The sequence below is a fragment of the Sinocyclocheilus anshuiensis genome, unplaced genomic scaffold (genome assembly GCF_001515605.1).
Source record: "Sinocyclocheilus anshuiensis isolate Anshui unplaced genomic scaffold, SAMN03320099.WGS_v1.1 scaffold267, whole genome shotgun sequence".
Classification (NCBI taxonomy): Eukaryota; Metazoa; Chordata; class Actinopteri; order Cypriniformes; family Cyprinidae; genus Sinocyclocheilus; species Sinocyclocheilus anshuiensis.
Window position 1 is genome coordinate 1,116,387 of NW_015552637.1, and position 24,719 is coordinate 1,141,105.

The window sequence follows — 24,719 nt, forward strand, 5'->3', positions numbered from 1 at the left end:
TAGCATTATCTGTTCTTTTTCTGTTCTATTGAATTGTTTTATTTTTATTTAAAAATGACCCTCTAACACTAGCATTCCCTATTCTTTTTCTATTCTTTCTACTTGCTTTCTTTATTTTTAATATAAAAACAAAATAAGCAAAAAAAACCTTGCTATGTATACTGTTAGGTGAAGCCCCGCCCACGAACCCGGCCCCCTACTGTCCTTTTTTTGGAAAACTAAAATATGGCCACCCTATTATACATAAACTTAATTATTATGAAAATACCAGAGATGGCTTAAATAACACAGATAAACTATATTGTCGCAGTCGAGGGTTTATTATCATTCAAAATGTTTATATGTTCTGTTTACTCATTACAGATATAATAGCCATGCCTTTGTCCACATAAGGGATTTCCTGGAGGGTCATGAGTTCTCTACTTCTGTGACTCTCATTCCCATTACTATTTCTAGGTGGGAATCCAAAGTGCAGATCCATGCACACTCTAATGGCTAATATTGCCCACAAACCATTGATTGCGCTTTGAAGGAGGATTTGGTTCAGAACTATAAACACAAATTAAAAGAGTAGGCAAAAATTGGGATGCAGCGACTGCTTTGAATTTGCTTATGAGTTAGCATCAGTTTGATCAGTTTGAATCAGACACGCTTGTTATTATTGAATCGCACATACTGATCATGTAATCACCACAGACCAATGGCGAATTAAAGGTGTTTTTTCAAAAAGTTTTCGAACTCCTGAAACAAGCTTTGTTTTGGCCTGATTGTGTTCTACATCACAGTAGTTTGTTCTTAGATTTTGCCTGAAATATATTAGGGCCTTTAGTCAGTGAACCATTTAAAGTTCATAACTGACTCCTTTGCTGAACTGAGTTTTTTTTTCTTTTTATGATCTTCAGAACAAAAAAGAATAAATCCACACACTATCCGCACATGAAAATATATCAAAATATAAATTGGTCATGTATTGTTTTTAAATTGGATTGTCAGAATTGGTTGTATATGCCTGATAAATGTCATTGACCGAAATGTTGTGAGGGAATGATTTTATATTTTGATACATTTGCAAGTGCGGATATTGTGTGGGATATATTCTTTTTTGTTTTGACCTGTTTTGTTTTTTTTGGTCGTTTTTCCTATATGCAACAATTGATAACCTACAGGTGTGTGAGGGTAATTGTTGATTGATTTTTATCATTTTCGAAATGAACCAGGAATTATTGTGAATCATTATTGCAATGCATACTTTAGGTTTCGAGACACTTAGATCACTTACATCAACATTTTTTTATTAGAAAAACAAATTATATATTTTTAGCTAGCTTCATGTTATTTATTATTAACTTGTTAAAGTGTTGTCACATTTAGTGAGAAGTTTTGTCTGTAACCCAGCAAATGTGGTCACAACTTTCCTGCTATATTTGCATTGTCATCTTTACATATTGAAAGCAAAGATATAGTAATCGCTACAGCAAGACGTCGAATGTTGTCCTTTACGATTGACTACATTCATGCATTGCTTCTGTTGTTGTTTTGGTGACCTTCTTGTTGCCTGGGGAATAATTGGCAGGCAATCTACGAAAAATGGCAGTTTAATGCATCACCCCTTTTCCATTGCTATGCAGTGCATGTGACACACAAGTGAGCAGGGGCAAAATTTCAGCAACAACAGCCGATAGTTGTGACATCCCCTACCACTATCAAGGTGTTTCGTTTGGTAAGCGTGCAGCTGGCTGATCTGAAACTGTACTGTGGTCTGCAGGTACTGTGAGGAGATGGTGCCTCTTCACCCCTGTTTGACTCTCATCAGCAACTGCGAACAAACTCTGTCCAGCCACACGTCACGAAGACTCATCACCATGGAGAAGACCAAGGAGCCTGAGGTATGTGAGGCTTTTTTTTGGGTGGAGGCCCCTTGGTCTAAAGATGAGCTTGATATATGCGAACTGTCCTGAACATGTTTTATACTGTTACGTCTTTTATGGCGCCAATCTGAAAATAATCCTGCCATCTGGGTGTAATTGACTCTGTTTTTACGCCGCTTTAATGACTTAATCACACATTGTATGGAAAACAATCCATCTTTGGATTTGACAACCACTTCACTTCAAAACCCCAAATTGTTCCCATAAAAGCTTTCCTGAAACCCACGCACGAATATTTACCCAGACTGGCATGTGTCTCCACCGACTTATGCTCCAACACTGGAACGTATATGTTAACTGTAGATGTCATGTCCTTGTCTTCCTCCTGCACTTGTTTCAATCCCCAAAGACAAAAAATGACTATTAAATCAGTCTCTTCTGTGAAAAACTGGCTCATTCCCCAAAGCTCAAGTAGCTCTGATGTGATCTTGGCATCGGATCTGTCAATAAGATTGTGGAGATCTCTGCAAAACTTCTCCTCATGTCCAGCAGTAGCTAAAAAACCATCTGAATAGTGTCCGTCGCTTATTGTTTATGGATGTTTATCCTTATGTCCTTGATCGGCTCTGTTAGACTGTTCTACAATGCTCTTCACATGAATTATAATATTAGGTTTAGAGTTCTGTTGCTTTTGTTTGAGAACAGAAGGAACATGTCTTGTTGCATTATGGGATAAATATTACCCAGTGTAGCTTATTTTTAGAACAGAACGCAGGACTTTTAGGAGCTTAGCAGATGTAGCATTAGTCCATAGCTGTCAAACAACTCTGAGTCAAGATGAGGCCCTGTTTCTGCCTTGTCTCATTCTCGTTCTCTCTGTTTCCATCTCTCTCTCTCGCTCTGTTGTTTCTCTTTACATTTTGCATTTTGGCACATAGATTCTGTGTGTCCTCATGTCCCCTGCTGAAGTACCTACACCAAAGATCTGGTTTTCTTCTTGGGTAAATCTTACAAAGAAATGTCACAACGAGTCACAAACCAAAACTACTGAATTATATTTAGCAATAAAAACAAGACCTTTTGCACTGTGACCTTTTTCTGACAATTGTTTACATTTTTGTAAGGCACTGAAGTTAATGATGGACACTATATATAGTAATTTTTGACCTAATCAAAATAGCCAAACTGCAGTTTGATTGAGATTAATTGGAATGCACAATGAAAAAATATTATTTTTGAAAATTGTTAAAAACAGAGTTATCTGTTTTTGCAAATGAACTCTACATATACTGCCGCTCAAAAGTTTGGGATCAGTAGGATTTTTATTGTTTTTTAAAGAAGTTTCTTCTGCTCATCAAGGCTGCATTTATTTGATAAAAAAAAAAAACAGTAATATTGTGAAATATTATTGCAATTTAAAATAACGTTTTTCTATCTTAATATACTTTATAATATAAATATAATTTATTCCTGTGATGCGAAGCTGAATTTTCAGTATCATTACACCAGTCTTCAGTGTCACACATGATCCTTCAGAAATCATTCTAACATGCTAATTTATAATCAATGATGGAAGCAGTTGTGTTGCTTAATATTTTTTTGGAACCTGTGACACTTTTGTCAGGATTTTTTGATGAATAAAAAGTTAAAAAGAACAGCATTTATTTAAAATAGAAATCTTTTGTAACAATAGAAGTCTTTACTATCACTTTGTATCAATTTAGCACATCCTTGCTGAATAAAAAAAAGAAAGAAAAAATTTTACTGACCCCCAACTTTTGAACAGTAGTGTATATTGTTACTTTAAAAAGATTTATTAATATTTTGGTCCATTGAAATTTTCTTTTACTCTGACGAGTCCCTCAGTCCCTGCTGCTGAAAAACAGCCCCACAGCATGAGGCTGCTACCAGCACACTTTACTTTTGGGATAGTACTCTGCAGCTGATGAGCAGTGCCTGGTTTCCTTCAAACATTATGCTTGGAATTGAGGTTCATCAAACCAGAGAATCTTGTTTCTCATAGTCTGAGGGTCCTTTAGGTGCTTTTTTGCAAATCCGAAGTGGGTTTTTGTGTGTCTTCACTGAGGAGAGGATTGCGTCTGGCCACACCGACATAAAGCCCAGATCGGTGGAGTGTTGCAGTGATGTTTGTCCTTCTGTAGGTTTCTCCCATCTGCATGTATGATCATGCAGCTCAACTAGAGTGACCATCAGCTTCTTGGTCACCAGTCTAGACAAGGCCCTTCTCCATCAGTTGCTCAGTTTGGCAAGGAGGCCAGCTCTGGGAAGAGTTCTAGTTGTTTCAAATATCTTCCATTATGGATAATGAAGGCTACATGATTCTGTGAACCTTCAACGAAGCAAAGTTTTTTCTGAACTCTTCCCCAGATGTGTGGCTTGACGCAAACCTGTTTCTGAGCTCTACAGGCAGTTAGTTCTTTTGTCCTCAGGGCTTGGTTTTTGCTCTGATATGCATTTTCAGCTGTTAGATCTTTTATTAAGATGTGTATGCTGTTCCAAATCATACCCATTCAATTGAATTTGCCACAGGTCAACTTCATTTGAAGTGTAGTAACATCTACAAGCAATATGAATGCCCCTGAGCTAAATTTCAACTGTCCCAGATGTTTGAATACTTATGCAATGGAATAATTTAAGTTTTTTATTTTTAATAAATTTGCAAAGATGTTAAAAACCTGTTTTTTATGCTTGACAATTATGGTGTATGGAGTGTAGATTGTTGTGGAAAAAAACTAATTTAAAGCAGTTTAACATATGCTTTGCCATTATGGTGTATGGAGTGTAGAATGATGTGGGGGGAAAAGTAATTTAAAGCAATTTAACATAAGGCAGCAACATAACAAAAAATGAAGGGGTATGAATACTTTCGCAAGGAACTGTGTGTATATATAAATAAATGTATATATATATACATATATACATATATACAGTTGTGCTCATAAGTTTACATACCCATTGCAGAATGTGCAAAATGTTAATAATTGAAACAAAATAAGAGCATGTTGTTGTTTTTTTTTATTTAGTACTGTCCTGAATAAGCTATTTCACATAACAGATGTTTACATATACTCCGCAAGATAAAATAATAACTGAATTTATAAAAATTATCCCATTCAAAAGTTGAATCTTAATACTGTGTGTCATTTACTGGATGATCCATGACTGTTTTTATATTTTTTGGTAGTTGTTCATGAGTCCCTTGTTTGTCCAGAGCAGTTCAACTGCCTGCTGTTCTTCAGAAAAATCCCCCAGCTCCTGCACATTCTTTGGTTTTCAAGCATCTTCTGCATATTTGAACCCTTTCCAACATTGACTGTATGATTTTGAAATCCATCTTTTAACACTGAGGACAATTGAGGGACTCATGCATAACTATTACAAAAGGTGAAAACATGTACTGATGCTCAAGAAGGCCACACAATGCATTAAAGGGTTAGTTCACATCATTAATTACTCACCCTCATGTCGTTCCAAACCCGTAAGACCTCCTTCATCAAGACCTTCATCTTCGGAACACAAATTAAGATATTTTGATGCATCCCGCGAGCTCTCTGACCCTCCATAGACAGCAAGTGTCCTTACACGATCAAGGTCCAGAAACAAAGCAAGGACATCGATAAAATAACCCATGTGACATCAGGGGTTCAACCGTAATTTTACGAAGCTACGAGAATACTTTTTGTGTGCAGAAGAAAAAAAAAGACTTTATTCAACAATTCGTCGTCTCTGCGTCACCCTCGCGCCATTTTGGAATTGTTGAATAAAGTCGTTATTTTTTTTCTTTTGCGCACAAAAAGTATTCTCGTAGCTTCGTAAAATTACTGTTGAATGTCACATGGATTATTTTACTGATCTCCTTGCTATGTTTCTGGACCTTGATCGTGTAAGGATCATTGCTGTCTATGGAGGGTCAGAGAGCTCTCAGATTCCATCAAAGATATCTTAATTTGTGTTCCGAAGATGAACGGAGGTCTTACGAGTTTGGAACAACATGAGGGTGAGTAATTAATAACAGAATTTTCAACTATCCCTTTAAGAGACGGAGGGTGTAAACATTTTAAAGTGGATGATCAGGGTAAATTGTACTTATAATATAAGGACTGATAAAATTGTGAAATATTACTAACATATATAAGAACAGTTTTCTATTTTAATATATTTTACTTTTTTAAATTTTTTCTGGATTCTTCGATGACTAGAAAGTTCAAAAGAACGGCATTTATTTGGAATCATATTGTGAAAATATAAAAGTCCTTACTGACACATTTAATCAATTGAATGCATCCTTACTGAGTAAAAGAATTAATTTCTTTAAAAAAAAAAACTTACTGACCACACATTTTGGTACTATATGTATTTGCTTCAGTCACAAGAGATTATTTTTCATACAGTATATTATACAGTAGGCTACTGAGAATTGAGAGGGTTGAGGATAAATGTGCATGATTGTCATGAAAATAATGCAAAAGAAAAAATATTTTTATAGTTTCAAAAAAAATGTCATTTTCTTCATGCAAAAATATAATTTCTTTATTTTCTTTTTTTGTTGCTGTTTTTGGAGTGAAATATGACTTGGACATTTCATGACAGTTTTCATTAGATTCCCAGTGCTTTCATCTTCATTTGTTCATCCTGTAATTCTAATTGACATTACAGACCACTTAGGCCACCACAGACACTATAGGGTCTGTTCCTGAGGCTTGTGTGGTCTGTGCTGCGTAAGTTGCATTGTAAACTAGAGCCCGGCGCGTGTGACCTGAACTGAGTCCTTGAGTGTGTTGTAGAAGGTGCCGGTGATGGTTTGCAGGCCCAGAGCTGGAGTCATCACTTTCCGCTCACAGTTTTCCTGCCACCTCGTTAGCCTGTTGCGCAGTGTGCTTCCCTCCTGCCCTCCTCCAGCAGGTCCTGCTTAAGATCCTGGCCTCCGCTCTGAGCAGGAAAATCTGAGGAACTTAACACTCTGCTGTCTGTCATTAGGCACTTGACTGTGAGCTTGTGAAGGGAAGACATAAAAAGTGTGCTGTGCTCAGCCAAACGTTCAAAACTGTTTCTGCCGTTTTGCTTTAGTGCGCATTTGTTTTTTGTGCGGTTTTGTTGAAATATTTGAATAAGTACATTTAAACTCATAAAAATGTAAAAGTACACTGTCCATTACTTGTTTTGCATTACATGTCATTTCAATTTTTCACTACCTGACAAAAGGTTGGTTAATGTTTGTGAAAGAAATCTTTTATGCTCACCAAGGCTGCATTTATTTAATCAAAAATACAATATTGTGAAAAATGATCACAATTTAGAACAACCATATTTTAATAGATTTTAAAATCTAAATTATTCCTTTGATGGCAAAGCTGAATGCTCATTAGCCATTACTCCAGTCTTTAGTGCCACATGATCCTTCAGAAATCCTTCTAATATGCTGATTTGATGCTCAGTTATTATCAGTTTTTGTTTTTTTTCTGTTTAATATTTTTGTGGAAACAGTGATGCGTTGTTGTTTTTTCAGGATTCTTTGATAAACAGAACGTTCAATGAACAGCATTTATTTAAAAAATAAGTCTTTTATATTTGCAAATGTCTTTAATGTCACTTATCAATTTAATGCATCTTTGCTGAATAAACTCAGCATATTACAATGATTTTTGAAGGATCATGTTACACTGATTACTGGAGTAATGTCTAATAAAAATTAAGTTTTGCCACCACAGGGATAAATTACAAAAATAGTATTTTTGTTAAAATTTTGGTTAAATGCAGTCTTGGTGGGCATTAAAGATTTCTTTAAAAAAGTATTAATTGTTCTAAACTTTTGACCAGTAATAATGCATATGACTTAGTTTCTTCCAGAAAATGTAAAATAAGAAAATAACCAGCTCCACCTGAATGTAGGCTATTGCCAGTAGAAAACAATCCAAACCAATTTGCCTTTTGAAGTTGACTGTTGTTCCTAACTTCTAAAGAGAAAAATGCTAATAAAATTTAACTCTCCACCACTGAAGATTTGCTTGAATCCTGCACTTCGGATGTTCTTTATTTAAGCTGTTTAATATGCTTTCTTGCAGGATTCAGACAGACTGTCACACCTTGCTGACCCTCGCTTCACCCCGTACCAGGGTCACAACTCTTTCAGAGAGAAATACTTCAGTGGTCTCACCAAGAAGAACGGAAAGGATGCCAAAGCCACCCCAAGAAATAAAGATTAAAACATGAAAAGTATGGTTTGTTATATTTGTATTTATATATAATTTTTTTTTTTTAAACATAATTGTATTTTAAATGTCTTTTTCAATAAAAACCCTTGTTTTATCAGTTGTCTCCTCTTCTTTTTATCTTTCTCCTCTCTAAAGCGAGCCCTACAAGCGCGATTGAATTTATTGCAGCATTACAAATATGTGTTGCAGATAAATTGGTGACAGGGATTAGCGTAATACTTGTTTCTCTTGAGTGCTTGCGAAGTAGAAAGATGTAGGGGTGTAATGTAATGTGCCTACTGGACATTTGCAAAGAAAGATGGAGCGCTGGGCCTGCTATCTAAACTCCCTTAAAGGGGTCATATGATGCGATTTCAAGTTTTCCTTTCTCTTTGGAGTGTTACAAGCTCTTGGTGCATAAAGAAGATCTGTAAAGTTGCAAAGACTAAAGTCTCAAATCCAAAGAGATATTCTTTATAAAAGTTAAGAGTCAACCACGCCTACCTAAAACGCCTCGTTCTAACACGCCCCCACATGTCTACGTCACTATGTGGAAATATTAGCATAATGCCGCCCAAATGTGCACGCAAAGAAAGAAGGCGTGGTTTCAGTAGGAGCCGTTTTCTCATTTTTCTACTTTCAATATTAAATCATAAAACGAGTTATCGAATGATACACGGATTATGTTTTGTTATCAGTTTAAGTATTTGCTATTGACTGTTCAAATGCGGAGTTTTGCGAGTCGTGTGTGTGTGTGTGTGTGTGAGGGGAACAGGGTCACATCACAGGAGAGTGAACTGCCTGTCAGTGCTTGTGGTGTTCGGCCAATCACAATGCACTAGGTCAGCTCGCCACTCAGAGCAGACTGCGCTTGTCAAAGGAGGGGGCTTTGTTGAAAACGACTTGTTTGAGAGAGGCGGGCCATAGAGGACCTACAATAATGTACAGTATTTGAAAAATAATGTGTTTTTTTAATATTAAAGCATGACAACATATTCTGTTACACCAAATACACAAAATAATGATCTGTAAAATAGCATCATATGACCTCTTTAAGAGTTTATACCAGGTCAGCTAGACATCTGACTAATGAATCTGTCTTAGACTTAAACTCACCTCAAAGAGAGCCGTCTAGTTCAACATAAGATCTCCTATGAAAATAAGGAGAGAGATCTTAGAGGGATTTGGGCAGAGATTTAACATGTGATGTCATAAATTGGTAGATGCATGCATTTCTATTAGGATAGACCACATTTTTGCTTTATTAAATCTTGAAGTGGATCCCAAATATTATAAAATGGTGATTTTGTTTTCTTGCACAATTCCTATTTCTGGTTTTTCTGTCTCCTTTCCGATTCAGGCAATCTTTAGAGCAAGCAGAAATTAAATGGATCATTGTTCATCTCCCGCAAGCAGATAAGCTTCCTTCCATTTCTCAGCTCTCCCCTGTAGAGGACTGATGAAGTGAAAAGCCACAGAACTATTCACGCAGCCTTCAACTGTTCCAGGCCGAAACCCACTTCCCATTACAAGATGAGCTCACATTTGTTTCTTTTTACATAAAGGGAAATTAATGAAAAATAGACAGCAAATGTTGTGAACAAGCTAACAAATCAATTGGATAAGTTGTGCTAAAGGGAGTGTTCACCTACAAATGAGCATTCTGTCGTCATTTACTCACCCTCAAGATGAACAAAAACACAAAAGATATTTTGAAGAATGTTTGTAACCATTGATTTCCATACTGGTTTGGTTACCAACATTCTAAACATATCTTCTCAACATATTTTTTTAAAAACATATTTTTTAACATATATAAAATTTGGTGAAATTCCCTTCCATGTCAGATGAGATTCTATTATATGCCCCAGTGTTCATTAGTTGAATGATATTGGAATTCCATTTATTTCTGTTAAAGAAATATATAGTCCAGTCCTTTCCTCACTATTCCAGGCTAGAAAAAAATTGGCAGCAGGAAGTTGCTTCAATGATGTTGGCCATTACCTCCACTGGTGCTCTTAGGAGAAGGAAAATTAGCCTATGAAACAAGAAATCCAAGGCACTCACATGGGGTATAATACAAAAATAACAATTCTTGTTTATTTGGTTGTGTTTTGTAATCTTATACCCTTATTTTAAGCACTTTTTTAATATCAAGGGGCCTCGGATTCTTTGTTTCATGAAACAAAATTTCCATTCAGACAAAATGTCAGTCAGTCAGATGGTTTCTTCTTGTTTAGTAAGCAGTTCTTAGCAAAATAAGATGCAAAGTAAAAAAATAAAAAAGTATGTATAAACTACTGTTCAAAAGTTTGGGACCTGTAAAATCTTTTAAATGTTTTTGAAAAAAGTATATATGCCACACCTGTGAGGTGGATGGATTATCTCGGCAAAGGAGAAGTGCTCACTAACACAGATTTAGACAGATTTGTGAACAATATTTGAGAGAAATAGGCCTTTTGTGTACATAGAAAAAGTCTTAGATCTTTGAGTTCAGCTCATGAAAAATGGGGGCAAAAACAAAAGTGTTGCGTTTATAATTTTGTTCAGTGTATATATGTATATGTGTGTGTGTGTGTATATATATATACACTGTATATTAAAAATATACTAAACCATAATATTTTAATATTTTTGTGGAAACTTTTTTTAAAGAAGTCTTTACTGTCACTTTTAATACATATGATATGTTCTTGCTTAATATAAGCATTGAAAATCTTACTGACCCCAAACTTTTGAATGGCAGTGGGTATTTATACAATCATGGTCAAAATAAGGGTTTCTGAAAACATGCCATAAAATTGGAGGAGCATCACAAATGTAAGTATTCTAATTTGTATATATATTTTAAATAGATGCCACTATTTAATCCTAATTAAATGACTGAAACACAAAAAGTACACATGGTACATGTTTCTGAGTGCAATGAGTGCTTTAATGTTATTTATACTAGTATGAGTGTTCTGCTAGGGCTAGATGTTTTCAATTTCAAGTGCTTAAAAATATCTAAATTGACTCTAATTCCCAACATTTCCCTTTTGTTTTCAAATGAGCTGTGCAGTTTAAATGGGGTGCTCACGAACAGCCAATAAAACTAATAACCAGCAAAAACAATAACCACACGCGCTCTCACAATGCAGCGCAGAGTCTTAAGAGAAGCTTTGAGACCATTTTATTAGGTTCATATGGCAGCAAAACAAATATGTTGCTCATTCACCCACACACACCAAAAATGTATAAGAAAAAGAGGAACCGAATAACAATCAACAATTCTTCATAGTTAGCTTTTAGCTTTTGTGTGTTCACATGGTTTACATGTGCTTACATCGATTATCAACACTTTTTGGTTTTGTGTGGCAGATTCAATCAACCTACAGAACAGAAAGTAAATGACATTGCTGTGCGCTTATTTGATGTCATTTGTGTTGTTTCAGGTTCCTTGTGATGATCTACTCGAGTTAAAAGCTCCACCTCAGCTCCGTCACCCCCTCATCTTCTCCGGCCTACACAAACAAACCCTTCAGAGAAACAGATGAGATTGCTGTGTTTCATTCATTTCTCTGTGGAACGCAGCCATTTTGTGGCTCCCGAATGTTTACTCACAAACCGAGGTGTTAGGAGTTTGTTAGATTCTGTACATTTTCAGCTGGGTCTTGTTAAGCTGTGTTGTGATTCTCACCCTCTCGGACTAAATGAAAGATTTTTATGACTGGACCATTTGTATGCAACATAATGTTTGTTTAAGGCAACTTGACCTGCTGTTTGTAACCCATTTTACTTTCGTAAAACGACATTTCATAGTAACACAGCATGTTCAACAAAAAGTGTAAGGCAGGTTTTAAAGGAATAGTTCACATAAAAATGACTCACCATAAGGCCATCCAAGAGATTGTTTTTTTTTTCTTCATCAGAACAGATTTGGAGAAAATTAGCATTACATCACTTGCTTACCAATGGATGCTCTGCAGTGAATGGGTGCCATCAGAATGAGAGTCCAAAGAGCTGGTAAAAACATCACAGTAATCCACACGTCTCCAGTCCATCAGTTAATGTTGTGTGAAGTGAAAAACTGCATGTCGGTAAGAAACAAATCCATCAAGATGTTTTAACTTTAAACAGTTGCTTCTGGCTTAAACATGAACCGTCTTTCCTCTATCCAAGTCGTATCATCTGAATCGGGAAAGAAAATTGCACAGATGAAGCACTGTTTACAAGCAAACATCGTCCAAAACAGTTCTAAACAAGTATGTTAGTGGATTTTGATGTGAGAGGACAAAAAAGGATGGACTTTTTCACTGGAGTAAGCGTTATTATGGATTATGGACTGGTAATTTGGCCAAAAGTGATGGTTTAATGTTAAAATGCTGGATTTATTGCAAACTCGCAGCTTTTCACAAGACATTATTGATGGACTGAAGTTATGTGGATTATTGTGATGTTTTTATCAGACTCATTCTGACGGCACCCATTCACTGCAGAGGATCAATTGGTGAACAAGTGCTAAATTTCTCCTAATCTGTTCTGATGAAGAAACAAACTCATCTACGTCTGTAATCTTTGGGTGATCTATTCTGTCCATTTCATCCTTCAGCAATTGATTGGATATTGAAAGGGGATCTTGAATTAATTTGAATTTCAAGTTCATTTTAAAGCTCATTTTGTGTTAATATTATACAGTACAGCATGGGCTCATGAATATTAATTAGGTTGTGTTGTGATGTTATAAAAGGCTAATTCATATTTTGCAACCAGATGTTGTAGTCACGAAATCTATCAGCAAGTGCTAACCATGCAAACCTTGACCTATTGAGTGCAAAAGTGGTTGCTGTAACTTTAAAAGCTAAGAGGAGCCTCTACAAGTGATAGCAATGGTCAATGGCTCCTAAACTTTTCATGCTTTTCCAAAAATACATGACAAAAAAAATCTTTACTACTTCAGTGTGGGCTGTTCTGTTTTGACCGCGAGGAAGGGTCTACTCATTCCAGCCGCTTAAATTATTATCTCACTTCCTCCCACTGGACATTCCACTACTGTGCCGACCTTTTCTCACTTCAGTGGAGTGGCTGGGATGCAATAAACCCACTTTGATTATGACTTTCTTCATCTTGAGAAAACCCAGACGAGTCTAGAACGCACGCCATGCTTTGAAAAAGTGGAAATCGAGAGTCAGTGACCGGCCTGTCACCGAATCTCGTCCTTTATCACGTCCGTTTCCTCGTGACCTGCCGTGACCCTACAACTTACATAAGCCTTGCATTCTAATTTTGTTCAAAACAAAAATCTGTTTTCAACCTGTCAGTCAAACCGCTTTTTATTAGTACTAGAGTTTCAGAGGTATGCCACAAACTTCCCTTTCACCCCATTCTGAGGCGAAGTTGACAAACATTGAAAAAAAATGTGTCGCTGACTTTTATTAATCGAGTAGAAAGTCCCTAAAACATCTGTGGGGGAATTAAGCGGAAAAAATGGCTTAATGATAGGCCTACATAATTATCCTCAATGAAGGGAACCTCTATCGGGTTCATCCCGCCACATTTTAATGACTCGTGGGTGCCAAGTGGCAAATGTGGATACCATGACACCATCCTCTGCTTGTTTCTCTTTCCATTCCAATGGGCATAAACGAGTCTGATCAGTCTCAACAGTAGAGGTTTTATATTGGAAAATTTGGGGTAATTCTCTTCATTACTGTTTTTATAGATTCATTATTATAATAAATGTTGGACCACAAAAAAATTCTACCAATAAAATAATATAATTTTTTCTTTCATAAAATTCATATATAAATATATACATTTATAAATTCATATATGCATGTATTTTATTTTTGAATTAAATTTGTGTGTCAAAAAGTGAAAGTGACATGTGGCCAAGTATGGTGACCCATACTCGGAATTAGTGCTCTGCATTTATCCCATCCTAAGTGCACACACACCGTGAACACACACCCGGAGCAGTGGGCAGCTGCGGCGCCCGGGGAGCAGTTGGGGGTTCGGTGCCTTGCTCAAGGGCACCTCAGTCGTATTGAAGGTGGAAGAGAGCACTGTACATTCACCCCACCTACAATCCCTGCCGGTACGAGACTCGAACCCGCAACCTTTGGGTTACGAGTCCAACTCTTTTCTTCTTAATCTTGATTTAAACATTTCTTTAAAATATACTAATTAAATAATGTTAATAAAATAAATGAAATATAAGTTATTTATATACACTATGCATAGCATACAATACAGCTTTGGGAATTTTTTCAGGAAAGATGCTTCAAATTGATCAAAATTGACAGAAAATACATTTATAGTGTTACAAAAAGATTTTATTCATTAAAAATACCGAAACATGTATCACCGTTTCAACAAAAAATATTAAATATTATATATATGTTTTCAACATTTTTAATAAATAGAACAATTATTAATAATTAGGCACTAATAATAATTCATAAACTGAGAACCAAAATCAGAAAATGAGAATAATTTCTGAAGGATCATGTGATACAGCAGACTGGAGTAATGACTCAAAACAAATCAACTTTGCATCACATGAATGAATTATATTTTAAAATATATTAAAATGGAAAACAGCTATTTTAAACTGTAATAATATTTCACAATAATACTGTTTATCTGCATTTTTGACCAAATAAATGCAGCCTTGTTGAGCATAAGACAAAAACATAAATGTTTAATTGATCACCACATATATCATTTTTTACTGGAAAAAAAAAATTAACATTAGTGTACTGTCAGGATAACAGTATATTTTAAGAATTCTGTTTTTTCCTCCCCTCTGGGTCATTGGGTTTGAATTTCTGTGATATGCTTAAGTGCACACAGGGAGGATGTGATTGCAGCGTGAGGGTATGTAATTGGGGGTGTCGAGCCGCCAACACCAGGCTCTCACGTCTGACTTGCACCGTGGAATGTACTGCACATGAGGGTCTACGTTAACCGAGGCCAGGAAATACGCAAGAGACTGAATTCTTGATTTCTCCCCCATGATTCCTCAAAGACCATCACCCCTATCGAGGCAGACCAATTTCTGCAGATAAACATGACCCCTGGAGGCTCACCTTGACTGAGGCGGCATCACACCTGTCTATGGCCCACAGGTGGAGGAGCTAAACAGGCCTCAGCCCAGAGCACCCAGGCTCCTGAAAACCCCGGTCAGGAAAGATCCTGTCCTCTGTGAGCCCTGTGTTGTGCTGGACACACAAGACCCGATGTGTTTTAGATCTGAAGAACATCAGTAAAAGAAGAGTCCTAATGCAGCTGGGGATCTTGGCTAATGTAGTGTAAATCTGTCTGACTTTCTAGAAGTTGCTGAAGTGTTTTATATGTACTTTGTGTGGATGCAAACACATTAGAAAATGCAGTATTCAATCAAAACCTGCTAAGATAGTTATACTGTTACCTAGATCAACTAACTTTGTGGAACTTACTTTTAATTAAATTCTGTCCTTACTGGGACAAACTGTTGTATACTGTTTATTACCATATGTAATATATGTACATTGTACATTACATTTAATATAAATGAGATCTATCTATCTATCTATCTGTCTGTCTGTCTGTCTGTCTGTCTGTCTGTCTGTGGATAAGAATGAGCTTAATTTACATATATAATTTATTTAAAATTTATAAAAATGAAATTTTTACATTATATTTATGACTATTATTTTATTTATATTTATCACTTACAGAATAAGTGTAGAATATACAGGAGAGAAAGATTTAATTTAATTTGCTTAATATGAGACTTGCTGTGTTAAAACTTTCATAATTTCATGTCACAAATCTTCTAAACCTTGGTGAATCATCCATTAGTCTGTCTGGAAAAGGGATATGAAAATTTGTAAACACGATTTTGTATCCCAGATTAAAAACTCCAGCAAATTAGATAGAAGCTTGTCACTATAGAGCGATAGTTCACCCAAAAATTTAAATTTTGTCATCATTTACTCACCCTCATGTTGTTCCAAACCTGTATGAGTTTCTTTCTTATGTTGATCATAAAAGATGATATTTTGAAGAATGCTGGTAATCAAACCCATGGTCCCCATTGACTTCCATTGTATTTATTTCCCCATGGAAGTCAATGGGGACCAACAACTGTTTGGTTCTTCAGAATATCTTCTTTTGTGTTCAACATAAAGAAACTTATACAAGTTTGGAGTGACGCCAGGGTGAGAAAATGACAAAATTTTCATTTTTGGGTGAACTATTCCTTTAAGTAATATATAGTGATTTTAATGTTGATATTGTGATGGATGTACCCTACATTTTAAAATGTTCTTTGTAAATCATATTTATTTGGAGCTTACCATCCTTCTTTTGATGAATGCGCTTGTAAACGTTGACAATTGTGCATTTTAATTGTCCTTGTTTTAGTTTCACTGTAGCTAAACTATGTTGCCATGAGGCTTTTTTTTATTCCTGCTCTGCAGCTGCAAATGAACTGCAGAACAGTACAGCTTGGTCACCGAAGCTCAAGAATCCAATTGCTCAGTAAGACAAAATTACACTCAGATCTGTTTCTCTCATGGGGGTTATTTGATTTGGAAATGATTAGTGGTTTTTGCATGCGGGTTAATGCAAGATATGGAACTGGTTGCATGAATGAATGTGTGATAGCATTCAGTTTTTTATGATACAATTAAATAACACAGCATGTTCTGTATTGAGGGGGTTTGTGAATGTGGGCAGAATGCAGTTACGGGTTTGATGTGCGATTTCCATGTTTGTTACCAATATTTCTAGACCGTGATGTTTGTAGGTCTGAGATCAAAAGTTTATTTTGATTATGGTCATAGAAATATACATGATACAGCCTTTAGACCATCAAGAAACCATTAATCAATGTGCATTTAATCTTAAGTTGTTCCATGTGTCATATCCACAGGAAGAGAGACTTGTATACACACAATGGGCTTCAGAAGTCTGAGACTACGTTGAAAATCCAAGCCAGACTTTCATAGGTCGACTAAAACATGTCAGAAGTCATATTTTTATTGTCTCCAGGAAAACAGGAGGAAAATAAATGAATCAGGAACATTTAAAAAATGAAATAAAAATGCAATAAAAGTATAGCATGTGGCTTACCCTGGCAAGGTGTATGTTTCTTGGTTGCTAGCACCATAGTGATGGAAAGACGAACCTAATTTCTCTGGGTGTGCTGTTCACACTCATGCAGAGTTATGCCATCAGGGGACAACATCATAGGCTTTTCCATTCGGTTTCCTTTTGAAAGTTATTGAACCTCGGCTTTATTGAATTTGGCTTCCTGTAATGCACTTTATTTCCTCATCTGTGGGGAAAAGGTCCAATTTTCCATTTTCTAAACAATTATTTTATAGGGATTTTTACACCCTTAGTACTAAATCCTCAGGTCTTACATGCTTTCAAAATTCCACCTTGTAGGATTACGATGAACAGAAGGCGAATTATTACAGGTTTGGTGAATAAGTTTACAGGAACTTTTCACCCAAAACATGTTTGTGAAAAACTGTTATGCAGCATTTGCCATATGGCAATTCATACATGAATTTGCATTTTCATCCAGCCTGTATGCTGTGTTCAGACCAGCCTATATAAAATCTATAATCATTTATGATTTTGACTAATCTCTTTTCTTAAAAAATGGTTTAAAGTCTGAAATGTGAGGTTTCTCTACCTTTTGTTTTTGTCAAACTTTATATTATTTAAACTGTAAAGTTGTTTAAATTGTTCGTTTTACAGGATTTTTGTGGAAGAATTTAAAGAGAAGTCAAGAGTATTATTAGTTGATCCCCCTTCTTCATACAACTTGAAAATATAACATAATATATAGCATTTTAATGTGTTGTTTTTTTGGCATGAGGGAAAACAGAGAATACACTGGAAAAAATTTAGTATAGAAAATGTTTCACTCATATTGCTAATACATTTCACAAAGAATCAATATGTGACCCTGGACCACAAAACCAGTCGTAAGTAGCACGGGGATATTTGTAGCAATAGCCAGCAATATATGGGTCAAAATTATCGATTTTTCTTTTATGCCAAAAATAATTAGTATATTAAGTAAAGATCGTGTTCCATGAAGATATTTTGTAAATTTCCTACTGTAAATATATCAAAACGTAATTTTTTATTAGTAATATGCATTGCTATGGACTTCATTTGGACAACTTTAAAGGCGATTTTCTCAATATTTAGATACATTTTTTTTTTTTGCACCCTCAGATTCCAGAATTTCAAATAGTTGTATCTCGGCCAAATATTGTCCTATCCTAACAAACCATACATCAATGGACAGCTTATTTATTCTGCTTTCTGATATGATTTAAAAAAATTGACCCTTATGACTGGTTTTGTGGTCCAGGGTCACATTATATCAAATGTCAAATTTATTTACTCCAGTAATCCTTGTTTTATTCACAACTTCATAAAATAATAATTTGCACATTATACTTCCATTTTAATTTTCTTCAGATTTCCTTAAAAAAAAATCACCAGTCAAGGGTGGAATATAATCAGTAGTTGTGACAGCATTGCTTGGAGCACTAAAACCTTTAGTTGTACCTGTAAATCGCAGTAGCTCGCTCTTTCAACAGTTTCCTTGGCCTATGAAGAAAGAAGAAATTCACCAAGTGAATAATGGCAAATCATTTTTATCAGCACCTCTGACGATGCAGTTAAACATCAGTGCACGCGGTATAATTATTTAAGCCGCAGTTAGCTCAAGGTTTTTGAAAGCTAAAGAATGAAAGAGCCCTCACCTGATTTAGAGAGTGTTGATCTGCCTTTATGACACACTTAGCACCTCATCATACTTCCCCAGATGCAGCTATAAAGATCTAGAGCTTTGCCCGCCACACTTGGAACAGTGCTGATATTTACACAACAGGTTACCAGCCAGCCTCACTTAAAAATTAACACGTTACTTCATTATTGTTATTTAATTTCTTCTAGTTAAAGTAACCAATAACGTTACATTGTTAATTTGTATCTACAGTAATATGTTACTTTTTCCCATTAAAGTCCAGGGGCATTTCTAGCCCTTCATCAGCACTTAGGCACAGGCCTAACAAAAAAAGTGTGTCCATATTTTGACAGGATAATGGATACAAATGGTGTTTACCTGCCACACAGAGCTGTTTACGGCTGTACGCGCAAAAAGAGCTGTTTTGTGGTTGACAGACAATAGAAATATCTACCTTGTTCTGCGGTCTTTGTGTTTTCTGTCTTGTGAAATATCCTGTAACTAATTCGGTGTGAATGACTGTCCAAATTAATCAAACTGAATTGTGAACCATTTCAGACCTTTTTACAAACCAGCTGATAGAAAACCCATGACTTGATCGCTGAAATATTATCAGAGAAAATGATTATCGGGTCATTATACATCAATCTCATTGACACATAGGATTTATATCAGTAATATTTTACGCTCTGTATGTGTTTGATTCACTAAAATGAGCTGATTCATTAGACTCATTTATTTGGGAATCTGACTACATTGGTTGCGCAGTATGCTTTTGATTCACTTAAAATAATCGGTTCATAAGAGTCATTATCAGACTATATAGCAGTGTTGCGAGCGACAGTGTTGAATAACTATTTCCGAAATTTAGACAGAGTGTTTTAAATTCAGTGTTCTCATGGACGAATGCATGTACGAGAACTATTAACAGGTTCTGGAATTTGTTCCCAAACCAAGTAATGCCATTGTTGGGGAAAAAAAATATGTTAAGTAATATGTTATTACTGTTTCTGTTTCCATTAGAGTCTCACATTTAGTTACAAGCTGTATGTGTTTGATTCACCAAAAAGAAACGATTCATTAGAATCTGACTACACTGGTTACGCAGTATGCTTTTGATTCACTTAAAAGAATCGGTTTAAAAGAGTCATTCGTTTTGAAATTAGTCTACACTGGTAGTGCGGTAGATTCACTTGCAAGTTGCGCAAATTGAATAATTTTTTCCAGAAATTCTGTCAGAGTGTTTTAATTTGGTATTCTCGAAGAAGAATGCACATATAAGAACCGTTAACAGAACCGAACATTCCCAGCTTTAGTAGGGATGAATTAAGGGTGATTAGGACATAGGCTAAGGTAAAATGGGACAGTAGGCTATAACCATACAGAATTAATTTTTTCACCTAATGAGTGAAAATAACTTTTTTTGCTGAGCCCTAGCTGTAAGACCACAATTAAAATGGATGCCCTCATTGGTGTGACATCATATAGGTGGGCGGGGCAGGCAACAAACAGGAAGTTGACCGTGAAATGCATGAACTGAGGAAAATGACATAAGCTTTTGCTAGTTTTCATAATAAGGTCCTAAAATTGTCGTAGCTACTACGTAGCTTTAATGTACAAACTTTTGATGGAAACATAAATATGCACCACTGCTACAAAATCAGTAAAAAATGTGCTAATATCATGTTTCTATTTTTAGAATTAGGTTGTTTTTTGTCCCATCCACCCAAACCCATAATTTTGGGTGATTGGGACAGTGCTTAAAGGCTTTGCTAATTAAGAAAATGATTGACCTTGTGTAACAAAGTTCATAGTTCGGGACGGAGGAGGCGGGAACCGGCGAACATTTAAACACTTTAATAATAAAATAAACACAAAATAGCGTGACAACCCCTCGTGCACGACTGTCGCGCACAAACAGAACCAAAACACAAAATAAAATCCAGGCCTGGTCCTCTCTCGTCCTTCACTGTCGTCACTCCTCCTTTTATCCTTCCGGAGCTCCTCCGTGGGACTCGAGACCGGTGAGTGGCGCAGGTGTCGTGTATTATCACTTACTCCACTGGCCTCACTCCGTTCCCACGGCTCTCTGCCCTGCCCCTCTCGTCACATCTTGTAATAGAGAACCATAGCAGCCTATATGCTCTGTATGCTCTAAATCAGTGGTTTCCAACCTTTTTATTTGTGCAAGACCTAATTAACCACAAAATATTTACGAATTTAGATTTTGCTACAATAAAAATTCTGAATTAGAAGCATTCTGAAAATAAAAGCATTATAGATAAACTTTTTTTAATTTATTTTTTTTTTACTGATTTTGTTTCCGTAATAAACCATATTCGTATTTCTGTTAAAGGTTTGTGCAGGTTAAATGTGTTAATTGGTGATGGGGCCACCCAGCATTTAAAAAAAAACAATTTTCAACATAATTGCTTTTTTTTTTGTACCTGAAGCATTTTTTTTTAACTTGTCGATTTGATTTTTAAATGTTTTCAATGACTTTTGGACTTCAAGCCTTCTTTTACCTAATTTGCATGTGTTGTATTGTATGAATTGTGGATTGATTTATGAACTGAGAAATAAATATGGACCCTTAATGATGATGAACAGTAAAGGAAATATTGCATATAAAATTATATCAAAGTATGAACTAACTTGTGCAATTCAGTAAATATTCTTACACTACCCTAAATCAATGAAAAAAATGTGCTGTCCCAAATGTTACGAAAGAAAAAAATGTTTGGTTCAGTTTACAGAAAAGTGTACGTCACACATCCTTTCATTAAAATATAACATTGTTTCCTCCTCAAATGGGTAGTTAATATATTCAGTATTACATAAATGTATCATGTGTTGGCCTGATGTTTTTAATTTATGGCAAGAAACCTTGCACAAGGCGGAAATTCAAAAACTGTCCCAATCACTCTTAATTCAAGTATGTTCTTGTAAAAAAAAAAAATTATTTAAGTTGGTGTTTCCAAAAGTTATCAGCAATATTTAATGTCCAAAGAATAACAGTGTGGCTGATATGGACAGGAAAATATGATTACCCTGTAATAAGAAGCAGGTGCTGTGCCTGGTTACTAACATACCCTTCCCCTGATGCCGTTAACAAGACTGAAATATGAACGAATGAATTAACCTCGAATGTAGCAGAATTGCAAATACCCAGCACTACGTAATGCTGGAACACATGACTGAATCTGCAAACAATGCACTGTACTATATGATTGGGGGTGTTGAAATCCCTGTACATCATGCATTATGCTGAATAGGTCAAGAATGCGGTCACACACTATCTAAGGATCAAACGCATGCAGGGTGTTGAATGCTCAATGATGTCAGGAGTTTGAAAACATGGCAGAAACTCTGCATCATTTTCAGCACCTACTTCAGATGACGTGTAAGCATGAGACCATTAAAGCTTGCAAAAACATGATTATTTATCAATGTCAATGAGTCATAATTGAAAATTTAATCACCTGCACTAAACTGAAACTCATCTCCAAGCATTATTTGGCCTTTCACTCTTTGGTCTTTTTTTCCAGCTCCAAATGTGCATTGATAGATGTTCTGCTTGTTAGCTGAGATCTTTGAGCTCTGGTCTGAACTTCAGAGTGCTGGACGAGCTTTGGCTTACTGGCCTGAGTATAAAGAAAAGTGGCAATTATTCTTTTGGACATTATACTATAGTCCATAAAACGTCAAAGGTATGAAATCTGACATTTTTACTGAAAATGTCTGTTCAATATGAGGGTTTCACTGTGTTTTCATTGAGATTTAGTTTCTGCAGAAATTAAGTTAGACACAGGCTTCACATGAATCTTGGTGCTGCACAAGAACATTGCAGTTGTAGACTTAAATTTTGTAACTACATTAAGCAGAGCCTTATTTCACATTTTGAAATCAGGGCCCACGTTAGCCCCCAAACATCTGATCTGGTAGTAGTTTGGTGAGCAGGTATGAAGTTTCTGCAAAAAGGGCAGAAATAAATTCATCTGTAAATATATGTATAATGTTTAACGAAAGATAAACATTATATACAAACATTTCTATTTTAAATATTTACATTTTTGAAGTTTCCCTAAAATATTGATAATCATAAGAACCATTATTAATAAGCATCAATAATAACTGATAATAACTGAGAACCTTCAGAAATGATTTCTGAAGGATCATGTGACACTGAATCCTGAAAATTCATCTTTGCCACTGCAGGAAGAAATTACATTTTAAAATACTGTATATTAAAATAGAAATCAGTTTTTTAAACTGTAAAAATATTATATTATTTTATATATTCTTTTTTTTTTTCAAAACATTCAAATATATTAATTATTTCAACCTTTTGACCGCTAGTGTATTGCAAATTTATTGCTATATATGGTGCTCTTAAGCTAAATTATCAAGTTGTTTGTGTGCCATGAAGATGCATTACTGCTCTGAATGAGCTCCACTTCTCTGCACTTGTTCTTGAAGCATCTGTATTCATTTGTCACAGCCAAATGAAATGATCCCATCATATCCTTATACATGCCAGTCACTCAGCTGAGGGGTGAGCCCTTTGGAAGAGCCCCATTGTTTGATTTGACAGAGTACAGTTAAGAGCTCTTCCTTCGAGTTGCAGCTGTTGGCCCAAGCGGACGGGAGCGAGACCTCGGATTGCAGGTATGTGGAGGTGAGCAATGACAGGCTTTTTAAGCCTCCTCTTTGATGTTCTGCCCCTTTCTGGGAGCTAAAAGGGTAATGTGAGACGTCAGGGAGCACAATGACTCTCTCACCTGCACCCTTTGAAGATCCAAGCATGCCTAGGACATCTCCATCAGAGGATCCACAGACGTTTATGGGCCCTTTTTCTTTCTTTCTTGTTTTGAGTGCACTAGTCAAACTACTCCCCAAGTCTTTGTGGCCATGTGTTTCTCAGCACTCTGGTTACAGCGTCTCTTGTTCGGGATGAGAGCGGTGTCAACCTGCTCCACGGCCCGATCAGCATCAATCGCTTAGCCTCTGTATGTCAGTGAACCTTGAGGGTGACCTCCTGCGCTGACCAATTCTCCAGCCAGATTCTCTTTCCAGGATGGTTTCTCACAACGTACTTCTGCAACTGTGACCTGTGGCCTTTTTTCTATAAAATACTGTTGCTTCTCAAGACTTGTTGGAGGTATAGACTTGCAGCTGTTGCAAATAAGCTCAGGTTTGCTATTCTTCCTATAGGCAGAAGTCACTGTTATCTGAGCACAAAATGTACATTTTTTTTAAATTAAAGCTTAAGTGTGTAATTTCTGCGCCTCTAGTGTTATCATTTAGAACCATGGTTCTCAAAAGGTCATACATACACTGTAATGTAAAAATAATAATAATTAACAAATAAAATAATTATAATTCAACATTTACAATTCAAAATTGTAAAAAATAAAAAGTTTAAGAAAATACTATTTCAGATTTCAGTTTTTGTACGTCAACATTTCATGTTTAATTCAATGTATTACTTTCTATTTCTTTGTAATTAAATGTCACATTTACTAGCAATTTCTGAGTGAAAATTGTTTCAATGCCATTTTTTTCACAGAAGGTTTGTTATGGCCACAAACAGCAGGGAAAAACAATAAATAAATTACCAGGTGAAAATTGTAAGTCTGACTACTTGGAAAAAGTATCATGATTGGATGACCTGAGATAAATTTAATGGAATAAAAAAATGAATAATAAGTGTGAATAATAAGCAAAATGAAGCCATATCCATATTTTCTTATTCTTATTTGACCTATGTGTTCTTAAGTAACATGAATACATTTCGGAAACACTTTATTTTAAGGTGTCCTGGTTACATGTACTTAAAATATGACACATAATTACATGCAAGTAAGACTAAGCCAAACCCTAATCCTAACCATACAT

General features: G+C 35.7%; 1 protein-coding gene across 2 annotated transcripts in view; it reads left to right on the forward strand.

Moving 5' to 3' along the window:
- Window positions 1–9,684, forward strand: part of LOC107666854 (tRNA (guanine(10)-N2)-methyltransferase homolog) — a 26,754-nt gene extending 17,070 nt beyond the window's left edge. Inside the window, exons 12-14 of one of the 2 annotated variants that reach the window (XM_016458355.1) lie at window positions 1,766–1,886; window positions 7,952–8,102; window positions 9,452–9,684. In XM_016458355.1, coding sequence (XP_016313841.1) covers window positions 1,766–1,886; window positions 7,952–8,092 — 262 coding nt within the window. In that variant the 3' untranslated portion in view covers window positions 8,093–8,102; window positions 9,452–9,684. Of the gene's footprint in view, window positions 1–1,765; window positions 1,887–7,951; window positions 8,181–9,451 lie in introns of those variants that run through there. The other variant, XM_016458354.1, reaches the window with a different exon arrangement.
- Window positions 9,685–24,719: the final 15,035 nt, after the last annotated feature.